Source organism: Lepidochelys kempii, chromosome 25, assembly GCF_965140285.1.
Source record: "Lepidochelys kempii isolate rLepKem1 chromosome 25, rLepKem1.hap1, whole genome shotgun sequence".
Lineage (NCBI taxonomy): Eukaryota > Metazoa > Chordata > Testudines > Cheloniidae > Lepidochelys > Lepidochelys kempii.
Window position 1 is genome coordinate 4,802,558 of NC_136404.1, and position 13,962 is coordinate 4,816,519.

Below are 13,962 nucleotides of genomic sequence, written 5' to 3' on the forward strand. Positions count from 1 at the left end.
AAGGAGTACTTGTGGTCCCTTAGAAACTAACAAATTTATTTGAGTATAAGCTTTTGTGAGCTACAGCTCACTTCATGGGATGCAACATCTGATGAAGTGAGCTGTAGCTCACGAAAACTTATGTTCAGATAAATTTGTTAGTCTCTAAGGTGCCACAAGTACTCCTTTTCTTTTTGCAAAATTATTTAAAACACTTAATAAAGAGCCTATTTTCAATAATTATTACCCATATTAATAGAATTACTTGTAAATTCTCATAAAATGCATCTTGTACTGGGAATACACGGAGAACAAGCCCTGCCTTGTTAAGTTTCAGAGTAACAGCCGTGTTAGTCTGTATTCGCAAAAAGAAAAGGAGGACTTGCGGCACCTTAGAAACTAACCAATTTATTTGAGCATGAGCTTTCCTGAGCTACAGCTCACTTCATCGGCTGCAACACAGTATGAACACAGAGGTTTAATCAACGCAACCTTAACTATGGAGCTGCTATGATGCCTCTATAATTAAAAGCCTCCAAATAACGCTTGATCAGTGGGTAGCATGAAATCTGACTCTGTATTTGGCAAATACCTATTGTAGCAGAAAAGATAACAATCCCCAAGACATTCATTTCACTGCTGGCCCCAGGCAGGGTCCGGTAGGTCATTTCCGGAGAGGGGGTGATCTCAAGAAGCACAGGCCTTTGAATTTCGGGATTTTCATCGTCAGGTGCAAAGTAAATGAAGCTGAGAGGTTTCCCTGGGATCTTTGGAAAGCCTGAAGATTTTACGACTGGGACGAGAACTGTTCGATACTGCAACAAAATCGAAGAAATTAAAAGATAATGGCCTACTAGCAAAGGGCTGGATTGTGCGCCACTACCATTGACTGGTGCCAGTTCAAGCCCAAAAACTGCAAGCGGGGAGCTTCTGCATGAGGGAGAGTGATATAAAGATCAGCTTGAACTACCTCTGAAAATAAAAGAGACGAGCTGTGACCTGAGCAAGAAACCAGGATGGGAAAGTGTTTTTGTTTCCTTCAGATCACAGCCCAAGCATCCCTGTGTGCAGTCTACAGGATGCACTTGATGGTACATGCACAGGTCACTTACCTGCATGATAGACAGGGTGACATATGTCCTGTTTTGGCTGGGACAGTCCATTTTAAGCCCTGTCCCTGGTGTCCCGATTTTTGTGTGTGTGCAAAACTGGGCATTTGTCCCATTTGCTCTTGTCAACTGAGCGTCAGCAAAAGCAAATGGGACAAATGCCCGGTTTTGCAAAAAAATGGGGCTTGCCCCCTCCTGGGGCACGGAGGAATGTTCAGGGGGAGTGAGCGGCAGTGCGAGCCTCACCCGGAGGGCAGGGCCGTCCCTACCCATACGCAAAGTACGCAGCTGCGTAGGGCACCAGGAAATTTGGGGCACCACATTTCCTGGTGCCCTGCACAGCTGTCTGCTGCTCCAGGGCCCCCACCTCTGCCTCTTCCCACCCCTGCTCTGCCCCCACCTCTCCCCTCTCCCCTGAGGACTCCAGAAGCAGTCCTGCCTGTCCTCACTGGTGGCGGTAAATAGAGTCACCCGGCCCCAGCCTGCTCCGTTCCCCTGGCTCCCAGCAGTGCCGCCGGCGAGTGCTGGGGGGCGGTTCCCCCTCCCCCCAAGCCTGGGAGCCAGGGGAGCGGAGCAGGCTGGGGCCAGGTCACTCCACTTCCCGCAGGAAGTGGCCAGCCCCTCCTCCCCCACACCGCGGAGGCCTGGGGCAGGGCCCCACACAGTCCCCTTGTGCGGGGAGGCTAAGTAGGGCACCAAAATAGCTAGGGACAGTCCTGCCAGAGGGGCTTGTTCAAGCAGTGACACCAGGGCCCAGGTCAGTCCTGCGTGTGGGGTGCATCCCCTAAGGCTCAAGCCAGCTCTGCACGGGGGCGGGGGGCAGCTCAGATGAACAGCTCGGGCTGTGGTGACAACTGCCCCCAGCTAGGAAGGGTCGGCCTTGCTTTGCAGTCACCAGGACAGCGTTTCCTATGTCTCCCTCGCATTTCTCTCTCTTGCCTTTTTGCTTCACTCTCTTTTTTCCTTTCCTTGCTCATTGACCTTATGATCTTTCCCCCTGACTTTTTCAGTCTATTTCTTGCTCTATGCAACTTTTCTCGGTTGTGGAACAGTTCTTCTCTTTTCCTTCTCTCTTCCTCTTCAGATGTCTCCCCCTCTCGTGTTCCACATTCCAACCGCCCTGGGCTCTCCCCACCTTCACCGTCTCTCCCATGCTTTCTTCTGCCTCACCCCCCCCCCCAAATCACTCTCTTCCCTTCACCCTGCAATTACTGCCTCCCTAGGAAAACCCAGCAACTACCAACCACAGGTGCACGTTCGCCTGGAATAGGCTGGTACCTGCCGCAGGCTCCCTCTACCCAATCCACACAGTCTTTGTGACACAGCCTCCACCCTGCAAAATCCACACGTGCCAGTCTGCCTCCCCTCTCCATCCCCACCACACATGCAGCCTCCTTCCCCTAGGCCGCCTCCCTGCACCCACAGAGAGGCTCATTCTCCCTCCCCGCTCCAGTCCCCATCCATTCTCCCTTTCTGGCTCCTCACTCTTCATTTCTTGCCCTCCTCCCAGCTCTCTACCCTTCCTGCCCCTACCTCCTGGTGATTCTCCACCCGTACCCCAACATGCCCCTCGGGGTGGGGATGGCGCATCTGCACAGGAGGCAGAAGCTCTGCTGTTCGCCCTTTCCCTGCAGGCTCTGCCATCTGGTACCAACAAGAGCTCGGGCCAGAGATAAAGCGAACGGCTCGGTTTAGAGCAGCATTAATGGCCAGATTTCCAAAGGAGTTGAGCCCTGCGGGTCTTTGGGAAATCTGGCCCTAGGCAATGAGAACGGGGAGTGGCTCGTTCTAGTGGAGAGCAGAAGACCCTTTTCATTTTTAACTCCCCATGTGTACGGAGGCTGAGTCTGGGGAGGATGGGACATATCACCAGCGAGGAAACCCCCACCCACCAACTGTGCAGCCTCCCAGCCAGGAGGGCTCAAAGCCTGGCCAGGGAACATGTGCTGCCCCAGCACACACGGCTGGGTTGAAGCTTCCAATCATGCGCCACGAGACGGGATCCACCCTTGTGATGAGCCACAGTCACTGTGGGTGAGTGTGGAAGGGGGGATGCTTCTTCCCAGCCAGGCTCCTATGGCAAAAGGTGCTAATCACTGATATTGAGAGAGCCACCCAAGCCCACAGGGTTGCCCATGTGACCCATCCCCATGAGGCTGTTTTGATTGTTCTCAGGAGCCTAGAGGTGACTTAGGAGCTCAGAATCAAGGGAACTCACCTGCTGGAATGAAGCTTCAATCAGGTTAGAAGGAAACATATTTCTGTAAGAGATGAATGAGACAGGAATGAATCAGCCGCATGAGCTTGAAAAGAAACTGGAGAACCTCTTTGCAGGATTAACATTTGTAGAATTAAGGCGAGTAAAGTACATTATGGCTTATGCTCATTCAGTTCTACTGTCCCTGTTCCAAGTTTAAATCAGGAGCAGAAATGGGATTGAAAAATCAAGTGATAACATGGCCTTTGAGCCAAATATGTAAACCCAGAGGCTAATGTTGTATTTCTGAGAACCCATTTGTCATAGAATTAACTAGGTGTTTTCATTGGCTATTGAGCCAAATCCTGCCATCTTTACCTAGGGAAAACTCCAGGTAACATGGATGGGAGATTTACAGTAGTAGGGACTGAAGGATTTGGCCCACAGATGTGCTCAACATTGTAAATTCAGCAGGGGGAAGGCAGCAGTGGTATGAGTTTTGTGAAACTTCTCAAAAAATTGGCTGCAAAATCCTTAACATCACATCCACCATATTCTCTCCACTGCCAAGAGGACAGCTGTACAGTCCCTGAAATCTAACCACCAGATAGGGATCGAACCAGCAAAAGGGTCCTCAACCATAATGATTACGTTAATGAGGCCAGCTGACAACTCTCTGACACCAACTACTATAAAGAACCCAAAAATGACCCTATACCACAATTCACCCAGGAATTTAAGGACATAATCAAATCCTTCCCCAAACAACTCCAAGAAAAATTCTACAAACTCATCCCCATGAACACACCCTAGGGACCTTCTTTTCCTCCAGAAACTCCACAACATTAACAGCCTCCCTCAGAACACCATCTTTGCCCCAATCGATGTCACTTCCCTGTACCCCAACGTCCCTCACAATGATGGCATCACTGCCAGCCTCAAATAGCTACACGACAATGGACAACACTCAGAGATCCACCCCAAACACCTCACCAAACTCCTCCATTTCCGCCTCTCCCAATTTTACATTCAACAACAAACACTTTGTCCAGACCATGGGAGCAACCCTGGGTACTAGGATGGCTCCCCAATGTGCCAACCTCTTCATGGGCCACCTTGAAGAACAATTTCTGGACAAATGCACCAGGAAACCAGTGAACTACCTGAGACATCAATGATACTTTCGTCCTCTGGACAGACGACTTAAACTCCCTCACAGATTTTCACAACAACTTCAACCACCGCCACACGTCCACTAAACTCTCTCTGGGACAGTCCCACGCCAGCATCAACTTCCCGGCCACCACAATCAGCTTCAACAAAGGAATCCTACAGACAACTATATACAAGAAACACACAATCACCACACCTACCTTCACATGTCCAGTAACCATCCCAAACACACCAAGAAATCTGTTCGCTGCAGCCAGGCATTCACATACCACAGAATATGCTCAGAGGAGAAAGTCCGGGATATAGACCTTAACACGCTTGAAACCGCCTTCGCCAAACAAGGGCACCCCACCAGAGAAGTAGATTGGATCATGGACTGGGCCACCCAAGTGCCCTGAGAGAACCTGCTTCAATACAGAAATAAAACCCCTTCTGACCCCACACCCCTAGTTGTCACCTACCACCCCAGTCTGGAACCCATATAGGGTATCATCAAACAACTACAACCCATATTTGATGGGGACCCCATCCTGAAAGAAATTTTTCCTGAACCCCCACTTCTGACCTTCAAACACCCTGTAACCTCTCCAAGCTCAGCATCAGAAGTAAGCTCTCCATTGATCAGGACCCACCAACTCAAAGCAGCACCAGACCCTGCCAGAACAACAGATGCAAAACCTGCAGCCATATCTCCACTGCTATGATGATCAACACCCCCCACAACACACCTTTCAGGATCTATGGATCCTACACACGCCTATCACAACATCTCGTGTACCTCGTCCAGTGCACTAACAATGCCCACAAAACAGCTGTGTGGGTGAAATGACGTGATTGGAATAACAGAGACTTGGTGGGATAACTCACATGACTGGAGTACTGTCATGGATGGTTATAAACTGTTCAGGAAGGACAGGCAGGGCAGAAAAGGTGGGGGAGTAGCACTGTATGTAAGGGAGCAGTATGACTGCTCAGAGCTCCGGTACGATACTGCAGAAAAACCTGAGTGTCTCTGGATTAAGTTTAGAAGTGTGAGCAACAGGAGTGATGTAGTGGTGGGAGTCTGCTATAGACCACCGGACCAGGGGGATGAGGTGGATGAGGCTTTCTTCCGGCAGCTCGCGGAAGCTACTAGATCTCATGCCCTGGTTCTCATGGGTGACTTTAATTTTCCTGATATCTGCTGAGAGAGCAGTACAGCGGTGCATAGACAATCCAGGAAGTTTTTGGAAAGCGTAGGGGACAATTTCCTGGTGCAAGTGCTAGAGGAGCCAACTAGGGGGGGAGCTTTTCTTGACCTGCTGCTCACAAACTGGGAAGAATTAGTAGGGGAAGCAAAAGTGAATGGGAATCTGGGAGGCAGTGACCATGAGTTGGTTGAGTTCAGGATCCTGATACAGGGAAGAAAGCTAAGCAGCAGGATACGGACCCTGGACTTCAGGAAAGCAGACTTCGACTCCCTCAGGGAACGGATGGGTAGGATCCCCTGGGGGGACTAACATGAAGGGGAAAGGAGTCCAGGAGAGCTGGCTGTATTTCAAGGAATCCCTGTTGAGGTTACAGGGACAAACCATCCCGATGTGTTGAAAGAATAGTAAATATGGCAGGCGACCAGCTTGGCTTAACGGTGAAATCCTAGCGGATCTTAAGCATAAAAAAGAAGCTTACAAGAAGTGGAAGGTTGGACATATGACCAGGGAAGAGTATAAAAATATTGCTCGGGCATGTAGGAATGAAATTAGGAGGGCCAAATCGCACCTGGAGCTGCAGCTAGCGAGAGATGTTAAGAGTAACAAGAAGGGTTTCTTCAGGTATGTTGGCAACAAGAAGAAAGCCAAGGAAAATGTGGGCCCCTTAATGAATGAGGGAGGCAACCTAGTGACGGAGGATGTGGAAAAAGCTAACGTACTCAATGATTGTTTTGCCTCTGTCTTCACGAACAAGGTCAGCTCCCAGACTGCTGTGCTGGGCATCACAACATGGGGAATAGATGGCCAGCCCTCTGTGGAGAAAGAGGTGGTTAGGGACTATTTAGAAAAACTGGACGTGCACAAGTCCATGGGGCCGGATGAGTTGCATCCGAGAGTGCTAAAGGAACTGGCGGCTGTGATTGCAGAGCCATTGGCCATTATCTTTGAAAACTCGTGGCGAACGGGGGAAGTCCCGGATGACTGGAAAAAGGCTAATGTAGTGCCAATCTTTAAAAAAGGGAAGAAGGAGGATCCTGGGAACTACAGGCCAGTCAGCCTCACTTCAGTCCCCGGAAAAATCATGGAGCAGGTCCTCAAAGAATCAATACTGAAGCACTTACATGAGAGGAAAGTGATCAGGAACAGTCAGCATGGATTCACCAAGGGAAGGCCATGCCTGACTAATCTAATCGCCTTCTATGATGAGATTACTGGTTCTGTGGATGAAGGGAAAGCAGTGGATGTATTGTATCTTGACTTTAGCAAAGCTTTTGACACGGTCTCCCACAGTATTCTTGTCAGCAAGTTAAGGAAGTATGGGCTGGATGAATGCACCATAAGGTGGGTAGAAAGTTGGCTAGATTGTCGGGCTCAACGGGTAGTGATCAATGGCTCCATGTCTAGTTGGCAGCCGGTGTCAAGTGGAGTGCCCCAGGGGTCAGTCCTGGGGCCGGTTTTGTTCAATATCTTCATAAATGATCTGGAGGATGGTGTGGATTGCACTCTCAGCAAATTTGCGGATGATACTAAACTGGGAGGAGTGGTAGATACGCTGGAGGGCAGGGATAGGATACAGAGGGACCTAGACAAATTGGAGGATTGGGCCAAAAGAAATCTGATGAGGTTCAATAAGGATAAGTGCAGGGTCCTGCACTTAGGACGGAAGAACCCAATGCACAGCTGCAGACTAGGGACCGAATGGCTAGGCAGCAGTTCTGCAGAAAAGGACCTAGGAGTTACAGTGGACAAGAAGCTGGATATGAGCCAGCAGTGTGCCCTTGTTGCCAAGAAGGCCAATGGCATTTTGGGATGTATAAGTAGGGGCATAGTGAGCAGATCGAGGGACATGATCGTCCCCCTCTATTCGACATTGCTGAGGCCTCATCTGGAGTACTGTGTCCAGTTTTGGGCCCCACACTACAAGAAGGATGTGGATAAATTGGAGAGAGTCCAGCGAAGGGCAACAAAAATGATTAGGGGTCTGGAACACATGACTTATGAGGAGAGGCTGAGGGAATTGGGATTGTTTAGTCTGCAGAAGAGAAGAATGAGGGGGGATTTGATAGCTGCTTTCAACTACCTGAGAGGTAGTTCCAGAGAGGATGGTTCTAGACTATTCTCAGTGGTGGAAGAGGACAGGACAAGGTGTAATGGTCTCAAGTTGCAGTGGGGGAGGTTTAGGTTGGATATTAGGAAAAACTTTTTCACTAGGAGGGTGGTGAAACACTGGAATGCATTACCTAGGGAGGTGGTGGAATCTCCTTCCTTAGAAGTTTTTAAGGTCAGGCTTGACAAAGCCCTGGCTGGGATGATTTAATTGGGTATGGGTCCTGCTTTTGAGCAGGGGGTTGGACTAGATGACCTCCTGAGGTCCCTTCCAACCCTGATATTCTATGATTCTATGATTCTATGAAATCAGACAATCACTACACTCTCAAATGCACTTACACAGGAAAATGACAAAAGACAAAAACACCCCATCCCCTGGGAGTTTAAATTACTCTACTAGACACTAAAAATCACGGACTGACAAGAGACACTGGATTTAGGCCCTGTCTACACTGGCAAGTCTCTGCGCAGTAAAGCAGCTGTGAGCGCGGTAACTCCCGAGGTGAGCACACAGCCAAGCCCCTGAGTGCGCAGAAACTGCGCAGTTGCAGCGCTCTAAAAAACCCACCCCGATGAGAGGCGTCGAGCTCCCTGCGCCGGGGGTACAGCGCTGCAAAGCAACAGACGATGATGTTAAATCTTCATATTGCATCGTCTGCACCGATCACAATCACCTCCTAGCATTATGAGCATTGCACTCCCAAGCATAGCAACAAATAATAGTGGCTTTCAGCTTCAAATTGCTGCCTCAAGGCATCCCTGATCCTTATGGCCTCGTGCTGTGCCCCTCTAATAGCCCTGATCTCTGGCTGTTTAAACTCAGCCTCCAGGCGCTGAGCCTCTGCGATCCAGCCCTGAGTGAAGCTTTCACCCTTCCCTGCACAAATGTTACGGAGCGTCCAGCACGTGGCTATAAGCCTAGGATTATTGTCATCGGCCAGGTCCAGCCTCCCACAGCGGCAGCACCAGCAGGCCTTTAAAAGGCCAAAAGCGCACTCCACAGTCATTCTGCACTTGCTCAGCTTGTTGTTGAACTGCTCCTGGCTGCTGTCCCATGTATGGCTTCATAAGCCATGGCATTAAGAGATAAGCAGGGTCTCCCAGGATCACAATGGGCATTTTGACTTCCTCTATGGTGATTTTCTGGTGCAGGAAGAAAGTCCCTGCTTGCAGCTTCCTGAATAGGCCAGTGTTCCAAAAGATGTGTGCGTCATGCACCTTTCCGGGCCAGCCTGCGTTAATGTCTGTGAAATGCCCCCAGTGATCTACAAGCACCCGGAAAACCATAGAGAAATACCCCTTCCAATTAACGTACTCGGTGGCTAGGTGATCTGGTGCCAGAATTGGAATATGCTTGCCATTGATCACCCCTCCGCAGTTAGGGAAGCCCATTTGTGCAAAGCCATCCACAATGTCACGCACATTGCCCACAGTCACGGTCTTCTGGAGCAGGATGCGATTAATGGCCCGGCACACTTCAGTCAACACAAGTCCAATGGTCAACTTTCCCACTCCGAACTGGTTAGCAACCAATCGGTAGCAGTCTGGAGTAGCCAGCTTCCACAGTGCAATCGCCATGTGCTTCTCCGGCAACAGGGCAGCTCTCATTCTCGTGTCCTTGTGCTGCAAGGCTGGGGCGAGCTCATCACACAGTCCCATGAATGTGGCTTTCCTCATCCAAAAGTTCTGCAGCCACTGCTCATCATCCCAGATGTACATGACGATGTGATCCCTCCACTCAGTGCTTGTTTCCTGAGCCCAAAAGCGGCATTCCACGGTGGTCAGCACCTCCATGAATGCCACAAGCAATCTCGTGTCGTAGCTACTACGTGTGGCAAGATCAATGTCACATTCCTCTTGCCTCTGTAGTTTAAGGAATAACTCCACTGCCACTCATGATGTGCTGGTCAGAGCAAGCAGCATCCTGGTCATCAGCTTGGGATCCATTCCTGCAGCCCGAAGAGACAGAGCACGCAGCGCACAAACCATTGATGATTTAGTTGGAGATCGGTCCTGCTTTGAGCAGGGGGTTGGACTAGATACCTCCTGAGGTCCCTTCCAACCCTGATATTCTATGATTCTATGAAAGATGGCACCAAATGCGGACGGAAGCCCAGGGAGCGCTGGGATGCGAAGCAATGCATCATGGGTCACTGGGACAGAACCCAGGATGCCCCATGACCCCCTCCGCCTTCCCACAACTCTTAGCGGCAGAAGAGGAAGAGATGCTCGGTGGGACAGCTGCCCAGAGTGCACTGCTCCGAATACCGCTGCAAGTGCCACAAGGGTGAACACGCTATTGCGCAGGCAGCTGACAGTGTGAACACACCACAGCGGCTTCCCTTCAGCGCGCTCTGAGCGGCGCTGGAACTCCCGGCGCTCCCACTCTGCCCGTGTAGACACACCCTTATTGTTCATTGCAACAGTCTGTAACCCACGAACCCCCTCTTTTTGTCCTCTGACTGCAGAGGTGTTAACGGGCCACCGTACCTTGAATGGTCCCTTACAATATGTGCTAACTGCTTATGCTAAACAAGCTGTTCCCCCTTGCATTTTCCTGTGAGTTTTGATGTAGTTCCTTTCCCAGGCCAGAAGAAGAGCTCTGTGTGTCTCAAAAGTGTGTCTCTCTCACCACCAGAAGTTGATTCAATAAAAGATATTCCCTCACCCACCGAGTCTCTCTAATATCCTGGGCTACAACTACATGGCATACAAACTATTTCTCTACATTTCAGAATTCATTGAGCTCTTAATAACCTGCTCCCTTCATGTCACTGGCTGTGCTCTGGTCACTCCTGCCAAAGCCTGGCTGCCAGACACAAGCCACTCAGAGCCCTTGCTAGAGGCCTGCAGCCGGCTGGCTGAAGTGGGAGAGTGGAAGGAAGATGGTGGCCAGGGTGCCCAAGAGCTGCACTCATCATGACTCCATCCATGAACATAAGAACAGCCGCACTGGGTCAGACAAAAGGTCCATCTAGCTCAGTCTCCTGTCTTCTGACTGTGGCCAATGCCAGGTGCCACAGAGGGAATGAACAGAACAGGTAATCATCAAGTGATCCATCCCCTGTTGCTCATTTCCAGCCTCTGGCAAACAGAGGCTAGGGACACCATCCCTGCTTATCTTGGCTAATAGCCATTGATGGACCTATCCTCCATGAACTTATCTAGTTCTTTTTTTAACTCTGTTATAGTCTTGGCCTTCACAACATCCTTTGGCAAGGAGTTCCACAGGTTGACTGTGTGTTGTGTGAATACTTCCTTTTATTTTTTTTTAACCTGCTGCCTATTAATTTCCTTCGGTGACCCCTGGTTCTTATGTTATGAGGAGTAAATAACATGGGCAGTTTCTGCCAGTGGGGCTCCTGTGGAGGCCAGGCTGGAACTCAAAGCTGCCCTCCCTGAGCATATGCCCCAGGGCGAGTGGCTGTGGGGCTATCACCTGCCCCCCACTGGGGTATCTCTCAGGAGAGGGAGGGCAGCTGACTCAGTGCATGCACGTGGGGGAGATGATGAGTTGATGGGGGGTGTTGTGGGGGGAAGAAAAGAATTAACTGACTTTGTTGGGGCTCATGATGAGTGCATTCATCGCAGGGCCCCCTGCCCGTGGGGAGAAAGGAGAAAGCAGAAGGCTGCAGCTGAGGGAGTGACTTCTCGGTGGCAGCTGGGCAAGAGCAGCGCCCCCTCACTGCACTGACCGTAGACACCTGGGGTGGGATCCACGGAAGGCTGTGGGCTTTGCAGTGCCCAGTGTCACAGCACCTAACTTTTGGGCACCTAGAAAATCACAGGAACAACACTGAGTTAGGTGCCTCGGCTCCTACACGATGACCCCGGCCCACACCGAACAGCCAGCAGAGGAGCAGTGGTGACGGCCACCTTAACTTTTAGCCCAGTGGTTGCAGCACTCACCTGGGATGTGTGATGTCCAGGTTCAGCTCCCCCATCTCTGCCAGAGGGGAACCAGGATCCAGAGGTGGATTACGGATGTGTAGGGTGCTGGGCCAGAGCAAGAGGGTGCCCCCCTCCCCCTGCTCCTGCTGGGGAAATGGGGTCAGGGCACAGGGGCTTCCCCCACTCCCTGGCATGAGCGCCAGGGATGGTGGAGCAGGTCAGGGCACAGGGGTGCCCATTTTTCCAGAGTCCCCCCAATTGGCCAGGGTCCTGGGGGCCAATCCTCCACTGCCAGGATCTGAACAGGCGTCTCCGCCATCCCGGATGGGTGCCCAACCACTGGACTACAGAGTGCCTCTCTTGCACTCACTCCCACCTTCCTCTCCACGATAACTAAGTGTTTATCCACAGTGGAATGGCCACGGGGCCGGAGAGACTGGAAATCACTCTGTGGCCTGGTGGTTCAGGCCCTGAGGTGGGAGACCCCGGGGGCCCAGTCCCCTTCCTCCAGTCACTTTTTTGTAATTGAGCCACAGTAGACCAGCTTCAGGGACCCAACATCCCCAGCTCAGTGGGTAGCACGCTCTCCTAAGAGGTGGGAGGCCCCTCTTCAAACCCTTTCACTACCCTGGCAGAGAGGGGGATTGAACCTGGTGTTGCTACACCCCAGGTGAGTGTGCTAACCACTGGGCTAAAGGTTGTAAGGTGGGTGGGTACTAGTGCCGCCTCCTCCTCCAGCCAGGTTTTGAGTGGGGCCCGATCTAGCAGGGCTGCTCAGAGACCACATACAGATTGGGCTCTGCGCACAACTTAGGGAGCCGAATGCCGGTCTCCCCCCAGTTCATGACTTGTTCTGGGGCTTAACGCAGGAGATTGGTGTCTGGATGCCTAGAGAGGCGGCAGCATGCTCGCCCCACAGTCTAAAATTTGGGTATCTACTGTCTAGGGAACTTTTACCGCAGAGAGTGAGGTGCTGAGGCAGTTTAGGTGCCCACAGGGTTAGGCAGCAGCTGAATGGGAGTTCTGGGGGTCGTTATGGTGCTGCGCAGAGGGGTTTAGGCATCGATGTTGCTGCATGGATTGCAGTCAGAGTCAATTGTAGTGTGAACAAGTGCCCGCTGGTGAAATGCCTGGAGTTGTACCCACTTACTCCAGGGCTGAATTTGGCCAATTTCTTCTTAAATGTTCTTTGAGCCATTAGTCTTGTTAAAAGCTTATTTACCGTGCGAAGATCTTGGCTGTAAACAATAAAACAGGACCCGTATTTATAAAATCAGGGCTATTCCAGAAGGTGCTAGAGAGTACCTGATTAAATCCAGTAAGGCGTCTGCAGAGCTTAACACCACGTTGCCCACGGTATACTCCTCCTTTTGGGCAGCAGCGCCCGGATGAATGTTGATCACAAGCACAATCCCAACAGTCACAGCCATGAATGTAGTCCAAAGATAATAGGTGAGTGTGATCAACCCCATCTTCCCACAGGCCTTGGAGTCTATGGTGGCCAAGCTGGACATCAGACTGAAAGAGAAAAGAACATGCTCAGCGAACTCTCACAACTGAACTGCACAAGACATGTCTCTGGCAAAGACCGCCCGAGTCACCAGCTCCATGCAGTGCTTGCTCCGGCAGAGCCCCCACTGGCCATGAGATCTGCAGGGTGCTTGCCACCCCGCCAAGGTCCTGAACTCCAATCCACTTAAGCTCATTGAGCTCAATCATCTGCTCAGTGCACAGGGCTGGACAAGGAGCAAACAACATGTTCTCTTCCATTATGACAGGAACGGAGAACAATGCTGAAAATAGGGTCGTGTCAGCCATTATATCAATCACTGGGCGTCTTCCGCCTGGGATTCCATGTCCAATGCTGGTCATGCCATTTGAAATGGGCAACAGAAATGGTTAGAGGCCTGGAGAGACTTCATGTGAGGCCTCAGAGACAAGAGAAATAAGCAGTGACATGACAGAGGGTTAGATAAGGTGACCCAGGAGTTCTCAGATTCTCCGGACCATGTCAGGCAGGAAGTCAGATCATAATGGTCTATGACTCATAAATGAGACAGTCAGTGAAACTGAAAGGCAACAAATTTTAAGGAATCTGGTGGCACCTTAAAGACGAACAGATTTATTAGGGCATAAGCTTTTGTGGGTAAAACCCACTTCTTCAGATGCATGGAGTGAAAATTACAGATGCAGGCATTATATACTGACACATGAAGGGAAGGGAGTTACCTCACAAGCAGAGAGCTAGTGTTGGCCTGGGGAAGGATAGCTCAGTGGTTTGAGTATTGGCCTGCTAAACCTAGGCTTGTGAGTT

The 13,962-nt window shown here is 50.8% G+C and overlaps 1 protein-coding gene across 1 annotated transcript in view; it reads right to left on the reverse strand.

Annotated features, from left to right (window-relative positions):
- Nucleotides 1-13,962, reverse strand: part of LOC140903308 (excitatory amino acid transporter 5) — a 77,800-nt gene that overhangs the window by 39,141 nt on the left and 24,697 nt on the right. Inside the window, exons 3-5 of the mRNA XM_073324406.1 lie at nt 12,954-13,166; nt 3,307-3,349; nt 572-794 (exon numbers count right to left, since the gene is read on the reverse strand). Of these exons, the coding sequence (XP_073180507.1) occupies nt 572-794; nt 3,307-3,349; nt 12,954-13,166 (479 nt within the window). The remainder of the gene's footprint in view (nt 1-571; nt 795-3,306; nt 3,350-12,953; nt 13,167-13,962) is intronic.